Genomic DNA, 14526 nt, shown 5'->3' with positions numbered 1-14526 from the left:
ATCCTTGGCCGGGGTCCACATACCTGTGAGTGTATATAAGGAGGTTCAGAGATGATGAACCTCACAGTCCTGCACACTCAGGCAGCTCGAGAAGTGAAGGAGACGCACAACAGCAGAGATCCTTCATATCTGAGAAGAACAAACCAGTTGAAGACTGAGCCTTCAGTAGATCCTCCACTCAATAATTTAAAAGCTTTAAGACGAAGACAAGTGTTGCCATCCAGTGCATCGTTCTCCTGGCCTGCATGGCCCTTTGCACTTCATTAAGTAAGTGTGTTTTATCAGATTATGGAAAAAATTGGTGTATTTGTGCATCTTGAGTGGAGCTGAATTATGAAAACAAATCAATTTAAATGTATTTATGTTTAAGTAAAATATGAAACTGCAGCAGTTTAACATTAATTATCACTTTCTACCCTTTCCAGTTATTCCAAGGTGCCGGTGTTTGAAGACCAGTAAGTCTGTAAAGATCGCTCTCATCGCTCAACACAAGGTTCATGAGCCTCGTTCATACTGCAACAGGAGAGAAGTCATGTAAGTGCCCACAGTGACAGGAGCACATTATTAATAAGAGCTCAGTCATTAATAAGGATTGTTTATAAAGTGGTTTTAAATCAAAGTTTTCTTTACATGTTACAGTGTCACACTGAAGGATGGGAGTGAACGGTGTCTCGATCCTGAGTCAAAATTCACCATAATGCTGCTAGAAAAACTGTAAGTCACACAGATGTTTTTTCTTTCATTCACTGGTGTTCAACTTAATGTGAGTTAAATGTTAGAGAGAAAGTCAGTGAAGTTAAAACAGGAACATCAACAGTCACTTTGGAGCATCGTGCGAGGCTCTGCACATCAGTGATTAAAAATACTGATGGTTTTACAGAAGCAGTTTTTTTCAAATCAAGATCCTTTTTTTATTCAGAAAGTAAATAAGAGAAAAAAGTTGGTTGATTTTGTTGTTAAAGCTTTAAAAGTTGTGATTTTTTTTGCAACCCAGCCTCATCTCTCTGATATGTTGTTTTCACAGGAATCAGATGAAAAATACCACAGTCAGCCCTTAAACAGCGACAGCATCGGCTGCAGTGCCAGAATCATCATGATGCACTTTGCATGTTTAGTGCTGTTACAACATGTGTGGATTAAGAAGAAGGAGCAGCACAGCTCTGGTTCTCATCACAAAATATAAATGCATTTAATTCCTCATCGTGTCTTCAGGCTTAAGTTGTGATTACTAAGCATATGCACATTTATATATCTGCATCTATATGTATTTATTTTTGTAAAGTATGTAACACAAACATTAATTTATTTGTGCTATTTCAACATTTTCACAGGTGAATTTAATGTATATTCGTACCATGTTTGTCTCTTTGATTCTGAAATGTACAACAGTGACTCCAAAGCCGACTCAATAAATCTCTAAGTTGTTGAGTAAGTTACATCTTTTCACTTTATTATAACGACTAATTAATGTTTTAATTGTAAGGAGCCAGAGGAAATATTAGACAAACAGGAACATACAAAGAGGGAAAGGTGCAACCAGCACAACAACATAAAAAAAAACAAAAAAAAACCGAAACAAATCGAATGAAACATTGCCTTTAAAATCTCAAAAGTAAGCAGCTGCTTCAGTTTAAACAGGACTTTTTTGAAATTACCAACACAAGAGTGCTGCGACTTTGATAGAGTTTCTAGCAGGATAACAAAGTGTGTGTTATAACACAGTATGTGTTATCCTGCGCACACCCAATTACACCACCAGCAGCCTGAATTGCTGTTTAGGGATCACACAATAATCTTTGTAAATACTCTTTACCAAAAAGGGAAATGTTTTCTTAATGTCATTTTTAGTTACCAGGTATTACCAATTACGAGGTATTCCTAACAAAAAAGCAGAAAACTGATTACATATTTAATGCAAGACATAGGATCTGATTATCTTATGATTATCATATCAAGAGTTGTTCATATTGCTCCAGGAGTATAGAAGTCACATGGTCTAATGTCCAGGGCTTTTATTGTGAAAGATAAGCAGAAGCAGAAGTGTTACCTGCACACTTTGCCCAAAGAAATGTTTGAAATTATAAATAATTTACAAAATTCTTCATATCATTTACAAATCCATCAGTATCTGTCCGACCTGCTGCACCCATACACACAGTGTCAGGTGCTACGGTCCTCAGCCATGGGTCTGCTTTCTGTCAGTCACACCAACCTCCAAAGCTTTTAGTGTTTCAGCTCCACCCTCCGGAGTCATCTCAACTATTAGTAGTAATAGTAGTAGTAGTATTGTGGTGGGGCGTGGTCTGTGGCGCGGCTGCGGGGGATGCGGACGCACCTGAGCGGCACCCGCAATCACGCCTCGCCAGCTTAAAACAGACTGAACTGGGTCCTGGCTGTTGTTGGTGGTGTATGGGCGGCTGGGAGCTGGAAAGCTGCAGATGTGAGTATTGCTGTGAATAGCAACCGCAATGAAGAAAAGTGTTAACAAGTGCTGAAAAGTGCAAACATGAGGTCGGGTCTGTTGTGCATTATTGTTGTTAGTAGTAGTATCAGTAGTAGTAGCTTACAGCGTGGGCCAAATTGGTGAACAACCAAACGAGAAATTTAAATAAAAAAATTAGAATATAAAATTACTCTTAAACAGACTGAACTTTGGACAGAAACAGCACTACAGCTGAATAACAGAAGTGGTTGATGGGGATTAGTATAAAATAGGCTGGAGTGCTCTGAAGCAGCTGTCCAATTAAAGTGACCAGGATATGTTCTTCAATGCACATATTAAACAAATATGTAGGACCGCTTTCTTCCATTCTTCTCTAAAATTAGAAATATCCTGTCTCAGAGTGACGCTGAAAAACTAGTTCATGCATTTATTACTTCTAGGCTGCCCGACTATAATTCATTATTATCAGGAAGTCCTTCTGTTAATCCAAAATGTTGCAGCAAGAGCACTGACAGGGACTAGACAGAGAGAGCATATTTCTCCTATGTTGGCTTGGATTCAGGAGGCAGACATTGTCTCTACTTTTAGGATTAGGCTTAAAACTTTCCTTTTTGATAAAGCATAGTTAGGGCTGTACAGGTCACTCTAAATCCTCTCACTCATGCTGCAATAGGTCTTGGCTGCTGGGGAATTCCCATGATGCATTGAGTGTTTCTTTCTCAGTCACTGTGTTATACACCTCTCTGCATTTAATTATTAGTTATTATTAATCTCTGGCTCTCTTCCACGGCATATCTTTTGTCCCCTCTTCCTCCCCTCACACCAGCCGGTTGAGGCAGATTGCCGCTCCTCCATGAGCCACAGTGCTTGCTCATGTGGGGGTCATATGATTTTCAGGGTTTTTCTCTGCTTTCTTTGTATTATTATAGGGTCTTTACCTTACAGTATAAAGGAAACTATTGTTGTGATTTGGCACCGTATAAATAAAATTTAATTAGACTGAAATGAGAACGACTTTCATTATTTTCAGTAGGGACAGAGACTTTTTTTTCTTGCATTCTCAATTCCTGTTGTGAGTTTTAGTTTCCCTCTTAATAGTGGTGAATTTTAAAAAACAGTTCAATGAGTCACAGGTATGCAGCTGTTAAAACTGTCCTGTCTTTTAGCCTCCTCAGAGATTCCTTAGATCTAGATGATCTGTACATTAAATATGCATGAAAGAAACATATTAAATGTAAATCTCCATCCATACAAACAACGGATTTTAAGCTACACTGAACCTCTCAGAGAATTTTTATCTCTTACAAAAATATCTATGGTTTTAGAGCAGCGGTTCAAAGCTGAGGGTAAAGACGTATGACTTGATCTGTTCACTACCACTGGAGCAAAGTCTCATGATATGTTGTGTGTAATTCATCTAACATTTAAAGGGTTTGTAAACAATGGATACAGCATGTTTATGTACCATGTTTATTTTTAATGCTGGAGGTAGTTTTTAAAATGTTATATCTTTTCACTTTATTATAACTCACCAGTTTACCACCACTTTATACACAGTCAACAAAAAGAGAACAAAAACAAACAAAACAAAAAAAGAGGGTGAAACCAAAAATCCCAAAGTTTGCCATTAAAGCTGGTTTCACTTCAAACTATGAGCATCAACTCAAAAAAAATGTTCCAAGTCATTTAACTGCTTTGCTTTTATCTCTGATGTAACGGTAACTCAATCACATATTAACAGCTACTCCAGTTTAAACAAGATATTCTTGCTATTACTAAGGCAGGAATGCAGAGAATTTTATTTTAACAGATTTTCTGTCTTCCTCAGTACTTCCTCTCTTGGATAATTAAAAGCTTATCCTATGAAAGAGACTGATTCATGTTACAGCATCACCGAGAGTAGATCAACAAAGCAGATGTAAGCATGCGCAAAACCACAGCTACGCTTCAAAAAGAAAAGGTTTCTTTCCAGTGTTTTATAAAAATCATTGTCAGCCCACATTTGTACAAATTACAGATCAAGATCAGCTTTATGTAGGACACTCACTGGCCATTTTATTAGGTATACCTCTCTAATACTGAGCTGCACCCACACTTGCTTTGGAGTTCCTGTTTCCTTCATATCAGCTTGAAGCACTCTGGTCGTTTTCTGGCGTCAGAACTCCCGCTCACTGGAAATGTATTATTTTTCTGACCATTCTCTGTTAACCATAGAGGTTGTTGCGTGGGAAAATCCCAGTAAATAAACAGTTTCTAAAATTCTCAGACCAGTCTGGGACCAACAACCACCCCACATTCAAAGTAACTTAAATCATATTTTCGTCTCTATTCTGATCCTTATTATGATGATAATTCTTTTCATTTTTGCAGTAACGTTTTCTTTCTCTTCTTTTCTCTTTCCATTAAAGTCAGTTTCTTGTTTTGCACCACACTCAGTTTTCTCTTGTCAACACAAATCTGTAAATACGTTTATAAAGAACTCCTACTTTATTGTAACTGGATTGCAACTAAAAAGATGATAAACATGCAATATATAATTCATGCAACTAATGCGAGCATTTCACAGACTTTCTTTTTTATACATTTTTTTTATTTCAGCTTCATTAGTAGATTTTAGGCAATTCATTGACAAAAGAAAAACTAAAACCTGAGATGAGACTTTATTTACTGTCCCATAAATTACTTTGACAAACTTCTATAATAATCTTCATTTTAGTTTATTATCAGCAAACTCCTCTAACAATCGCACCTTCTAACATCAGGGACTTTTAATGTGAAAGGTAAAGACAAGAAGGTGTCTTATTTACACACTTTGCACAAATAAAATATGATCACGTTTAAATTGTGTAATTTCATTTGCAGTGAAGCATTTCCGGGACAGGCTCCAGCCACCCCACCCCAACTGCGACCCCGACAACATTAAGTGGAAGACACAGAATGGATGGTATTTCTGAGTGAAGTGTATTCAATTTGCTTACACATCTATTCATTAGCAGCCAACCTGTTCTGATTAAACATGCAACTCCAGAGCCAACAAACTGACAGCGATTCATCTTCTGCAGAGCATGTGTGTCAAATTTCAGTTGGCAGCAAATGTTTCAAACAATCACAAGCTTGATTTATCTTGAGAGACGAGGATTAGCGGATAAGCGGCGTCGAGCATTTCTGGTGCTCAGTTTGCTTGTTCGGAGGTGAATTTTTTCCCTGTCCCTGCTGGATTTTGCAAGACCTGGACTTATGAGATCGTGTTACCTTAGGAGTGTTCATCCAGACTCTCCGGTTATTTGGCCCTCTGCCCCAGCAGCAAGTGGTATCTATTATCGTCACAAATTGAACCCGCAGTTTCTACATCCCCTAAAACGGGTCAGTTTCGGTAATGGTTTGACTTATTCCTCATTGAGCATGGCGCTTCTCAATGCCCGATCTATGACAAATAAAATGTTCTTGTTGAACGATCTTATTCCTTCCAAAAAGCTGGATTTTTTATTTTTAACTGAAACCTGGCAGCGTGATGGTGACTATTCTTCCCTTATCGAACTTTGCCCGGGCGGGTACTCCTTCATCAGTCGGCCGCGGCATTTTGGTCGTGGAGGAGGTCTGGCTGTGGTGTATCGAAACTGGTTTCACTGTCGCTCATTAATGGTTGAAAATTTTTCATCGTTTGAACTACAGCTGGTTAAAATTGGAATTAAAGATCCGTGTTACTGTGTTGTAGTGTATCGTCCACCTGGACCTAACGGTCAATTTTTAAAGGAGTTCGGTGACTTTTTGTCTTCCATCTTGAAGTTGTCCAGATTGTTAATAATTGGGGATTTTAATATACACATTGATGATGACCTCTGACCTCTTTGCCAGCAGTTTTCTTAGCATCATGGACTCGTTTTATTTCACACAGCATGTGTCTGGCCCCACTCACACCTATATAGATAGATAGATAGATAATGATAATAATAATAATGGATTGACCCTCAAAGCGCTTTTACAATTCCACTATTCATTCACTCTCACATTCACACACTGGTGGAGGCAAGCTATAGATAGATAGATAGATAGATAGATAGATAGATAGATATACACATATAGATATAAAATAAAAATACATATTTGGGACCTGCTGGAGGGGGGCTGTGGGATTCAAATTAAACCTCTGGATATTTTGACCAATTTCCCTGCACTACTGCCTGCTTGGAGTCAACAGTACTACTCTGGAGTTCATGTGAGTAATGATGAGTAACACCGGCAACTGGCTCAAAACCAGCATTGTGACAGTATTGGCCTCTCTGTTATCTCATGAGCAGAGTGAGCCGTATCCCTGCTGGCAGACACCCAGCACATTCCTCTGTATTTCCCTGGCAAACCATGCAGGTAGAGTCTTTATACAGTCAGCGTTTGGCAGAGGTAAGTGAAAAATATTTAAACAAAATAATCATTTTTTTCTTAATTTGGCCCTAATACTCCTTCCTAGATTATAAACAAAAACTATTCAGTCAGAAAGAAAAAAACGTACATTCCTCTTGTCGGCAGAAAACGCTGACACTCTTTTACACTTTAGTTTAAAAATATTACTTCCTTTTAGTAGGAATGGATTGTTCTGAAGACGTGTGGTGAAAGTGTTTCATCATATGCAAAGTAAACAATGACTTACAAGAGCGCCTGGAAAAGTTACCACAGAAATCAAAAATGAATGCAAAATATGGTGTCACGGTGGTTAGCACTGTTGCCTCACAGCAAGAAGATCCTGAGTTCAATTCTACCATCAGGCCGGGGTCTTTCTGTGTGGTTTGGATGCTTGCGTGGGTTCATTTCGGGTTCCTCCAAAAGTCCAAAAACATGCAGTTAGTGGGGCTAGGTTAATTGGAAACTCTAAATTGCCCATATGGTTGTCTGTGTCATGTGTTTGTTTGTTTTTTGTTTATTTTTACACTTCTCCCATTCCTGGTGAACATTCGACGGATTCACAGCATCATCCAAGAAATGTACAGCTGGGATTTTGGAGCACTGCACAGGAGCATGATTGTGAATACTGTCAAAAACAGTGGTGCCAGTGGTGGCTCCATAAGTTAAGCATACATGCTGGAAAATGATTCTTATAAAGAAAGAAAGCCCTCCGCAAAGCCAGAACATCTTACTATTCATCACTGATTGAAGAAAATAAGAACAACCCCAGGTTTCTCTTCAGCACTGTAGCCAGGCTGACAAAGAGTCAGAACTCTGTTGAGCCAACCATCCCTTTAACGTTAACTAGTAATGACTTCATGAACTTCTTCACAAATAAAATTTTTATCATTAGAGAAAAAATTACCAGTAATCATCCCACAGATGTAATATTATCTACAGCTACTCTTAGTACCATTGATGTTAAGTTAGACTCTTTTTCTCCAATTGATCTTTCTGAGTTAACTTCAATAATTACTTCCTCCAAACCATCAACGTGTCTTTTAGACCCCATTCCTACAAAACTGCTCAAAGAAGTCCTGCCATTGATTAATTCTTCGATCTTAAATATGATCAACCTATCTCTAATGGTCGGCTATGTACCACAGGCCTTCAAGCTGGCTGTGGTTAAACCTTTACTCAAAAAGCCATCTCTAGACCCAGCAGTCTTAGCTAATTATAGGCCAATCTCCAACCTTCCTTTCATATCAAAAATCCTTGAAAGAGTAGTTGTCAAACAGCTAACAGATCATCTGCAGAGGAATGGTTTATTTGAAGAGTTTCAGTCAGGTTTCAGAGCTCATCACAGCACAGAAACAGCTTTAGTGAAGGTTACAAATGATCTTCTTATGGCCTCTGACAGTGGACTCATCTCTGTGCTTGTCCTGCTAGACCTCAGTGCAGCGTTCGATACTGTTGACCATAATATCCTATTAGAGCGATTAGAACATGCTGTAGGTATTACAGGTACTGCACTGCAGTGGTTTGTATCATATCTATCTAATAGACTCCAATTTGTGCATGTAAATGGAGAGTCCTCTTCACACACTGAGGTTAATTATGGAGTTCCACAGGGTTCAGTGCTAGGACCAATTCTGTTTACATTATACATGCTTCCCTTAGGCAGCATCATTTGAAGACATAGCATACATTTTCACTGCTATGCAGATGACACCCAGCTCTATCTGTCCATGAAGCCAGATAACACACACCAATTAGTTCAACTGCAGGAATGTCTTAAAGACATAAAGACCTGGATGGCCGCTAACTTTCTGCTTCTTAATTCAGATAAAACTGAGGTTATTGTACTCGGCCCTGAAAATCTTAGAAATATGGTATCTAACCAGATTCATACTCTGGATGGCATTACCTTGGCCTCCAGTAACGTTGTGAGGAACCTTGGAGTCATTTTTGACCAGGACATGTCCTTCAACGCACATATTAAACAAATATGTAAAACTGCTTTCTTCCATTTGCGCAACATCTCTAAAATTAGAAATATCCTGTCTCAGAGTGACGCTGAAAAACTAGTTCATGCATTTATTACTTCCAGGCTGGACTACTGTAATTCATTATTATTAGGATGTCCAAAAAACTCACTGAAAAGCCTTCAGCTAATCCAAAATGCTGCAGCAAGAGTACTGACAGGGACTAGAAGGAGAGAGCATATTTCTCCTGTTTTGGCTTCCCTTCATTGGCTTCCTGTTAAATCCAGAATTGAATTCAAAATCCTGCTCCTCACATACAAGGTCTTAAATAATCAGGCCCCATCTTATCTTAATGACCTTGTAGTACCATATCACCCTATTAGAGCACTTCGCTCTCGCTCTGCAGGCCTACTTGTTGTTCCTAGAGTATTTAAAAGTAGAATGGGAGGCAGAGCCTTCAGTTTTCAGGCCCCTCTTCTGTGGAACCAGCTTCCAGTTTGGATTCGGGAGACAGAAACTATCTCTACTTTTAAGATTAGGCTTAAAACTTTCCTTTTTGCTAAAGCATATAGTTAGGGCTGGACCAGGTGACCCTGAATCCTCCCTTAGTTATGCTGCAATAGACGTAGGCTGCCGGGGGATTCCCAAGATGCATTGAGTTTTTCCTTTCCAGTCACCTTTCTCACTCACTATGTATTAATAGACCTCTCTGCATTGAATCATATCTGTTATTAACCTCTGTCTCTCTTCCACAGCATGTCTTTTATCCTGTCTTCCTTCTCTCACCCCAACCGGTCGCAGCAGATGGCCGCCCCTCCCTGAGCCTGGTTCTGCCGGAGGTTTCTTCCTGTTAAAAGGGAGTTTTTCCTTCCCACTGTCGCCAAAGTGCTTGCTCATAGGGGGTCATATGATTGTTGGGTTTTTCTCTGTATCTATGAAGCGCCTTGAGGCGACTTTTGTTGTGATTTGGCGCTATATAAATAAAATTGAATTGAATTGAATTGAATAAACACCAGCACAAACTCCCTGACAAACCCCACTCTTTGAAACAATAAAAACAAAAGCAAATAAGAGTAAAACACTGGTGATGATGGTGAACTGACAAAGTCTCTTGTAGACTGGAAAGAACAAAGTCAGTTTTCCTGATTAACTAATGTTTAATAAGGTGAGATAAATCCCAGTATGCTAGAACTTCACCAACAGACCAACAACAAAATGAGTCAGAGAAGCACACAGACCGGATGATCCATGCAGGACTGACACTGCCTCCATCTAACAACAGCCGCTCACTGCAGGTAAACAGGCTGTCTGAAGTGGCCCATGAGCTGAAAGTGCATAATCAGAATTTCCCTTTATACTATTAGCTGTCAGGTTCACTACTTATTTTACTGTGGCCTGTAAGCAACAGCAGCAAGTCTGGTAATGGACGTGCAATAAAGGGGATGTATGCTGTCTAACAAGACGGCTGATCAGTTAGTTTCACTAACTTATCTATACAAGGCAAGAGATTTCATTTTGTTTTCACACATAACTAAATCTCTGTCTTTTAGCTAAAATTGATCATGATTCATCTTATAAGTGCTCATGGATCTATATTAACTCATATTGTATTCTGTGTACAATACTCTGTCCATGGTTCGGCTGTGTGGCAGGCAGGATGTAGGACCCAAATGCAGGACTCACAGATGGGAATTTTAACTGAAAGAGGGGCACAGAGGAAAAACACACAGCAGAGCGACCACATGAAGGTTAACAAAGCGACAACAAGCAGGGGAAGAGTGAGGATTAAAATTCACTTTCTCCTTATCGTCTAATGGAAAATCACTTACATCTGCCAAATACTGACTGTATAAAGACTCTGCCTGCATTGTTAGCTGGATGACTGCAGACAAATGTGCTGGGTGTCTGCCAGAAGTCAAATGACTCACTCTGTTCGCGAGAAACCACAGAGGTCAATGCTGTCAGTATACCTGGTTTTGAGCCAGTTGCCGGTTACTCATCATTACTCACATGAACTCCAGAGTAGTACTGTTGGCTCCAAGCCAGCAGTAGTGTTAGGAAATTGGTAAAAATATCCAGAGCTTTTATTTCAATCCCACAATCCCCCTCCAGCAGATAATTCAGGTCCCACATATGAACCCATCAGAAACTCAGCACTGACAGGAATTAGTCTAGACGCAGGTGGTGGTGAAGGAGGAGGCTTGGATGGAGCTCTGAGTGACCAGCATGAAGTGAGAAATGGGAAGGAGGTGGGCTGAGTGAATGAGAGTCAGAAAGGCAGAATAACACAAGAGAGCTGAGATATAAAGTACTCAGAACGGGGGCTGACTGGCTCAAAGAAGTTGGTCAAGAAGATGATTGTACTAGAGCTGTGATGTCAGCAGTGTGGTAAAGTGGAAGTGTTGTAGAGGACAGACTAGCAGCCGAACACCCAGGAAAGCAGGCAGATCACTGATTACAGATCTTCCTTAGTGAACTTGCACATGATTGATTACAACTTGCAGCCTGAGAGACTGAACTTTAGATACAAGATAAGTGAATAAGGAGGACAGCTTTATGTGCATTACTTTAAAACTGGTTGCAGTGGTCGGAGATGCTCTGAAGCCGCTGTCTAATAAAGATGCCTCCAGGGAGAGAAAACATGAGTGTGAAGCATCTTTATTGGAGGCAGCAGTATTTTTTGTTGGTTTCTCATTGCTTTTTGTGAACTGTCAATTTCTCCACTTATACCAGGATGCAGTGTTGGCAGTTTTATATAACCCGGGTATACAGCCATGTAATTATTCTGTCTTTCATAAAGAGGCTTCATAAGAAAAATACACTGTTTGGTCTTTTTGTAGACCAATTATGCATGTGAAGTACAGATTGTCCCGGAGTCCCAGAGCCCAGGTACAAGAACATCTTGACTACCTGTCCCTCCAGCCTTCAGTGTCCACTGAAACACAGCTGTATGGTCTCGCTGAAGGTCAAGTTTGAACAAGTTTCCTTGGATCTGGATATTTGTAAACTCAAATGTGACGCAATAAGGAACTGCTAACAGGAATTGAAAGTACAACACAGCCACTGGATTTCTACTGTGAGAGGACAGGAAACAGATTTTTGCAGCCACTTCTTAGGAAGAAATCCTTGGCCAGAGTCCACCCAGCTGTGAGTGTATATAAGGAGGTTCAGAGATGATGAACCTCACAGTCCTGCACACTCAGGCAGCTCGAGAAGTGAAGGAGACGCACAGCAGCAGAGATCCTTCATATCTGAGAAGAACAAATCAGTTGAAGACTGAGCCTTCAGTAGATCCTCCACTCAATAATTTAAAAGCTTTAAGATGAAGACAAGTGTTGCCATCCAGTGCATCGTTCTCCTGGCCTGCATGGCCCTTTGCACTTCATTACGTAAGTGTGTTTTATCAGATTATGGAAAACCTTGGTGTATTTGTGCATCTTGAGAGGAGCTAAATCGTGACAATGAATCAATCTAAATATATTTATGTTTAAGTAAAATATGAAACTGCAGCAGTTTAACATTAATTATCACTTTCTACCTTTTCCAGTTATTCCAAGGTGCCGGTGTTTGAAGACCAGTAAGTCTGTAAAGATCGCTCTCATCGCTCAACTCAAGGTGGATGAGCCTCGTTCATACTGCACCAGGAGAGAAGTCATGTAAGTGCCCACAGTGACAGGAGCACATTATTAATAAGAGCTCAGTCATTAATAAGGATTGTTTATAAAGTGGTTTTAAATCAAAGCTTTCTTTCCATGTTACAGTGTCACACTGAAGAATGGGAGTGAACAGTGTCTCGATCCTGAGTCTAAATTCACCATAATGCTGCTAGAAAAACTGTAAGTCACACAGATGTTTTTTCTTTCATTCACTGTTATTCAGCTAAATTTGAGTTAAATGTTAGACAGGAAGTCAGTGAAGTTAAAACAGGAACATCAACAGTCACTTTGGAGCATCGTGCGAGGCTCTGCACATCAGTGATTAAAAATACTGATGGTTTTAGAGTAATAGTTCAAAGCTCAGGATGAAAACTGCTTCTGGGTCACAGGACAAATCTGATGGATGAACAATTAACAAGCTACAATAATTGAATGTCTTTATCGTGTTTTTGCTAGTAAAATTCAGGATCGTCATTCTCATAATTTAGAAGGTAAAGAAGTTAAGAGAGAAATCACTGCTTGAGTGTTATGGGTTATGAATCTGTTCACTATCACTGGAGCTTCAAGGTCTCACGCCTGTGATTTGTTGTCTTCACAGGAGGCAGAAGAAAAGTCAGCATAAGACGACCGTCAGCCCCCAAACAATCACATCATCAGCCACAGTGTCAAACTCATTATGATGCACTTTGCATGTTTATAACTGTTACACAAAAGAAACAAGACATCACTCAATGAGAAGAAGAAGCAGCCGAGATCCGGTGCAGATTTGTCCACCACATCCCACCGTGGTCAATGGGACTGAAATCTGGTGACTCTGGAGGTCATTTACATGCAGTCAGCTCACTGCCATGTTCAGGACACCAGCTTGAGTTGTGAGATATGGTGCATTATACTGCAGGAAGTAGCCATCAGAAGATGTGTACACTGTGGTCATAAAGGGATGGACATGGAAACAGTAAACAGTGAACATTGTTCAGCTCTTGGACTGGATACATGTTTAAGTATTTGGGGTTTTTTATTCTTTTTTTAATGCACTTATCATCAAGAGTGGCTCCTCCAGCTGATTTTAAACCAAAGCTCTCCAAACCAGCTTATATGAGAGATCCACTTGAGCTCGCTTCATAGTTCACCCCTCTGTTTTCCTTCCATAGAGTGCAGCCTTTGTGTTTTGTGTTTTATTTCATTTCATCGTTGGTCTGTTCTGGATTATTTTTATAACGTGTATATTTTTGGATTCTCAGTGACTGAAATAAAGGTTGTTTTCTGTTTGCTTCACTTTCTTGCCTTTGAGTCCAGTATCTGGGTCCTTAACCTTGCACATTGTGACAGAATCTCCTCTTTCATATCTAAAATAACCAATTCTGAGATTTTAAGAACACTGAACATTTTGCTCTCTAAAAATGAGGCTTGATCGTCAGTGTTCAGTGTCAACACTGTGAACTGTTTACCATGATAATTTTGCAGTTTGCTTTAAAAATTTAGCTTAAACACGATGCAAGAACATGATACACATGTGTGACTCAAACAGCTTCATCATGAACTCGAAATCACTGAATCTGAATCCTGCATGAAAAGGTGTGTCGGGTTCTGAAGACATAACCATTAATCTTGTAAGAAGTGAGGGGATAAAACTTCACTCTTTCACATTTAGCTGGTGAAAACTGTTTTGTGTCAAGACTAAATTTATTAGCCTTGATTTTGTGTTTAAGTCACTGCTTCCTGTAAGTAGTTGAACATGGGAATAATAATAATAATAATAACATATTTCCAAACTCCAGATGTGAAAAAGTTATCTGAGGTTTGGGAACTGGGAGCTGAGCCTGTCGTGGGTTTCTGCCAGGAGTGAAGGAGACCTTTACAGGGGGACCCTCGGTCAAGGTTTAAATCTAAAATACAAACTCTCCAATCAGTTATGTGTTGATACATTTTATTTAAGATTATATTTCACCCAACATATATTTTAGATAGCAATAGACAGAACTCTAGTTAGTCACATGCACAGTAAAGACATCACCAAAAGCATTAAAAACGACCACTTTGTGGTGAAAATCTCCTGAAGTAAATG

At 39.5% G+C, this 14526-nt stretch overlaps 1 protein-coding gene and 1 long non-coding RNA gene across 2 annotated transcripts; both read left to right on the top strand.

Moving 5' to 3' along the window:
- Positions 1-80: 80 nt before the first annotated feature.
- On the top strand, positions 81-1397 carry LOC146391034 (uncharacterized). The gene is made up of 4 exons (XR_014799128.1): positions 81-267; positions 426-534; positions 640-714; positions 1025-1397. It is a non-coding gene; the product is annotated as an uncharacterized LOC146391034 (long non-coding RNA).
- A 10576-nt stretch (positions 1398-11973) lies between these two features.
- LOC146391033 (permeability factor 2-like) lies at positions 11974-13736 on the top strand. The gene is made up of 4 exons (XM_084918420.1): positions 11974-12194; positions 12353-12461; positions 12567-12641; positions 13060-13736. Exons 1-4 carry the CDS (start codon positions 12128-12130, stop codon positions 13139-13141), a joined length of 333 nt encoding a protein of 110 aa, XP_084774546.1. The 5' UTR covers positions 11974-12127; the 3' UTR covers positions 13142-13736.
- Positions 13737-14526: the final 790 nt, after the last annotated feature.

The sequence above is a fragment of the Perissodus microlepis genome, chromosome 3 (genome assembly GCF_051167445.1).
Source record: "Perissodus microlepis isolate ML-2025 ecotype Zambia chromosome 3, ASM5116744v1, whole genome shotgun sequence".
In the NCBI taxonomy this organism is placed as follows: Eukaryota; Metazoa; Chordata; class Actinopteri; order Cichliformes; family Cichlidae; genus Perissodus; species Perissodus microlepis.
The sequence above is the reverse complement of the archived record's forward strand: the minus strand, read 5'-3'. Positions and strand labels throughout refer to the sequence as shown.

Bases quoted from the DNA above. Each gene is read 5' to 3' on its own strand.
- LOC146391033 (XM_084918420.1), top strand. From the start codon at position 12,128: ATGAAGACAAGTGTTGCCATCCAGTGCATCGTTCTCCTGGCCTGCATG. The intron at 12,195-12,352 runs GTAAGTGTGTTT...TACCTTTTCCAG, and splicing joins GGCCCTTTGCACTTCATTAC to TTATTCCAAGGTGCCGGTGT. The intron at 12,462-12,566 runs GTAAGTGCCCAC...TCCATGTTACAG, and splicing joins TGCACCAGGAGAGAAGTCAT to TGTCACACTGAAGAATGGGA.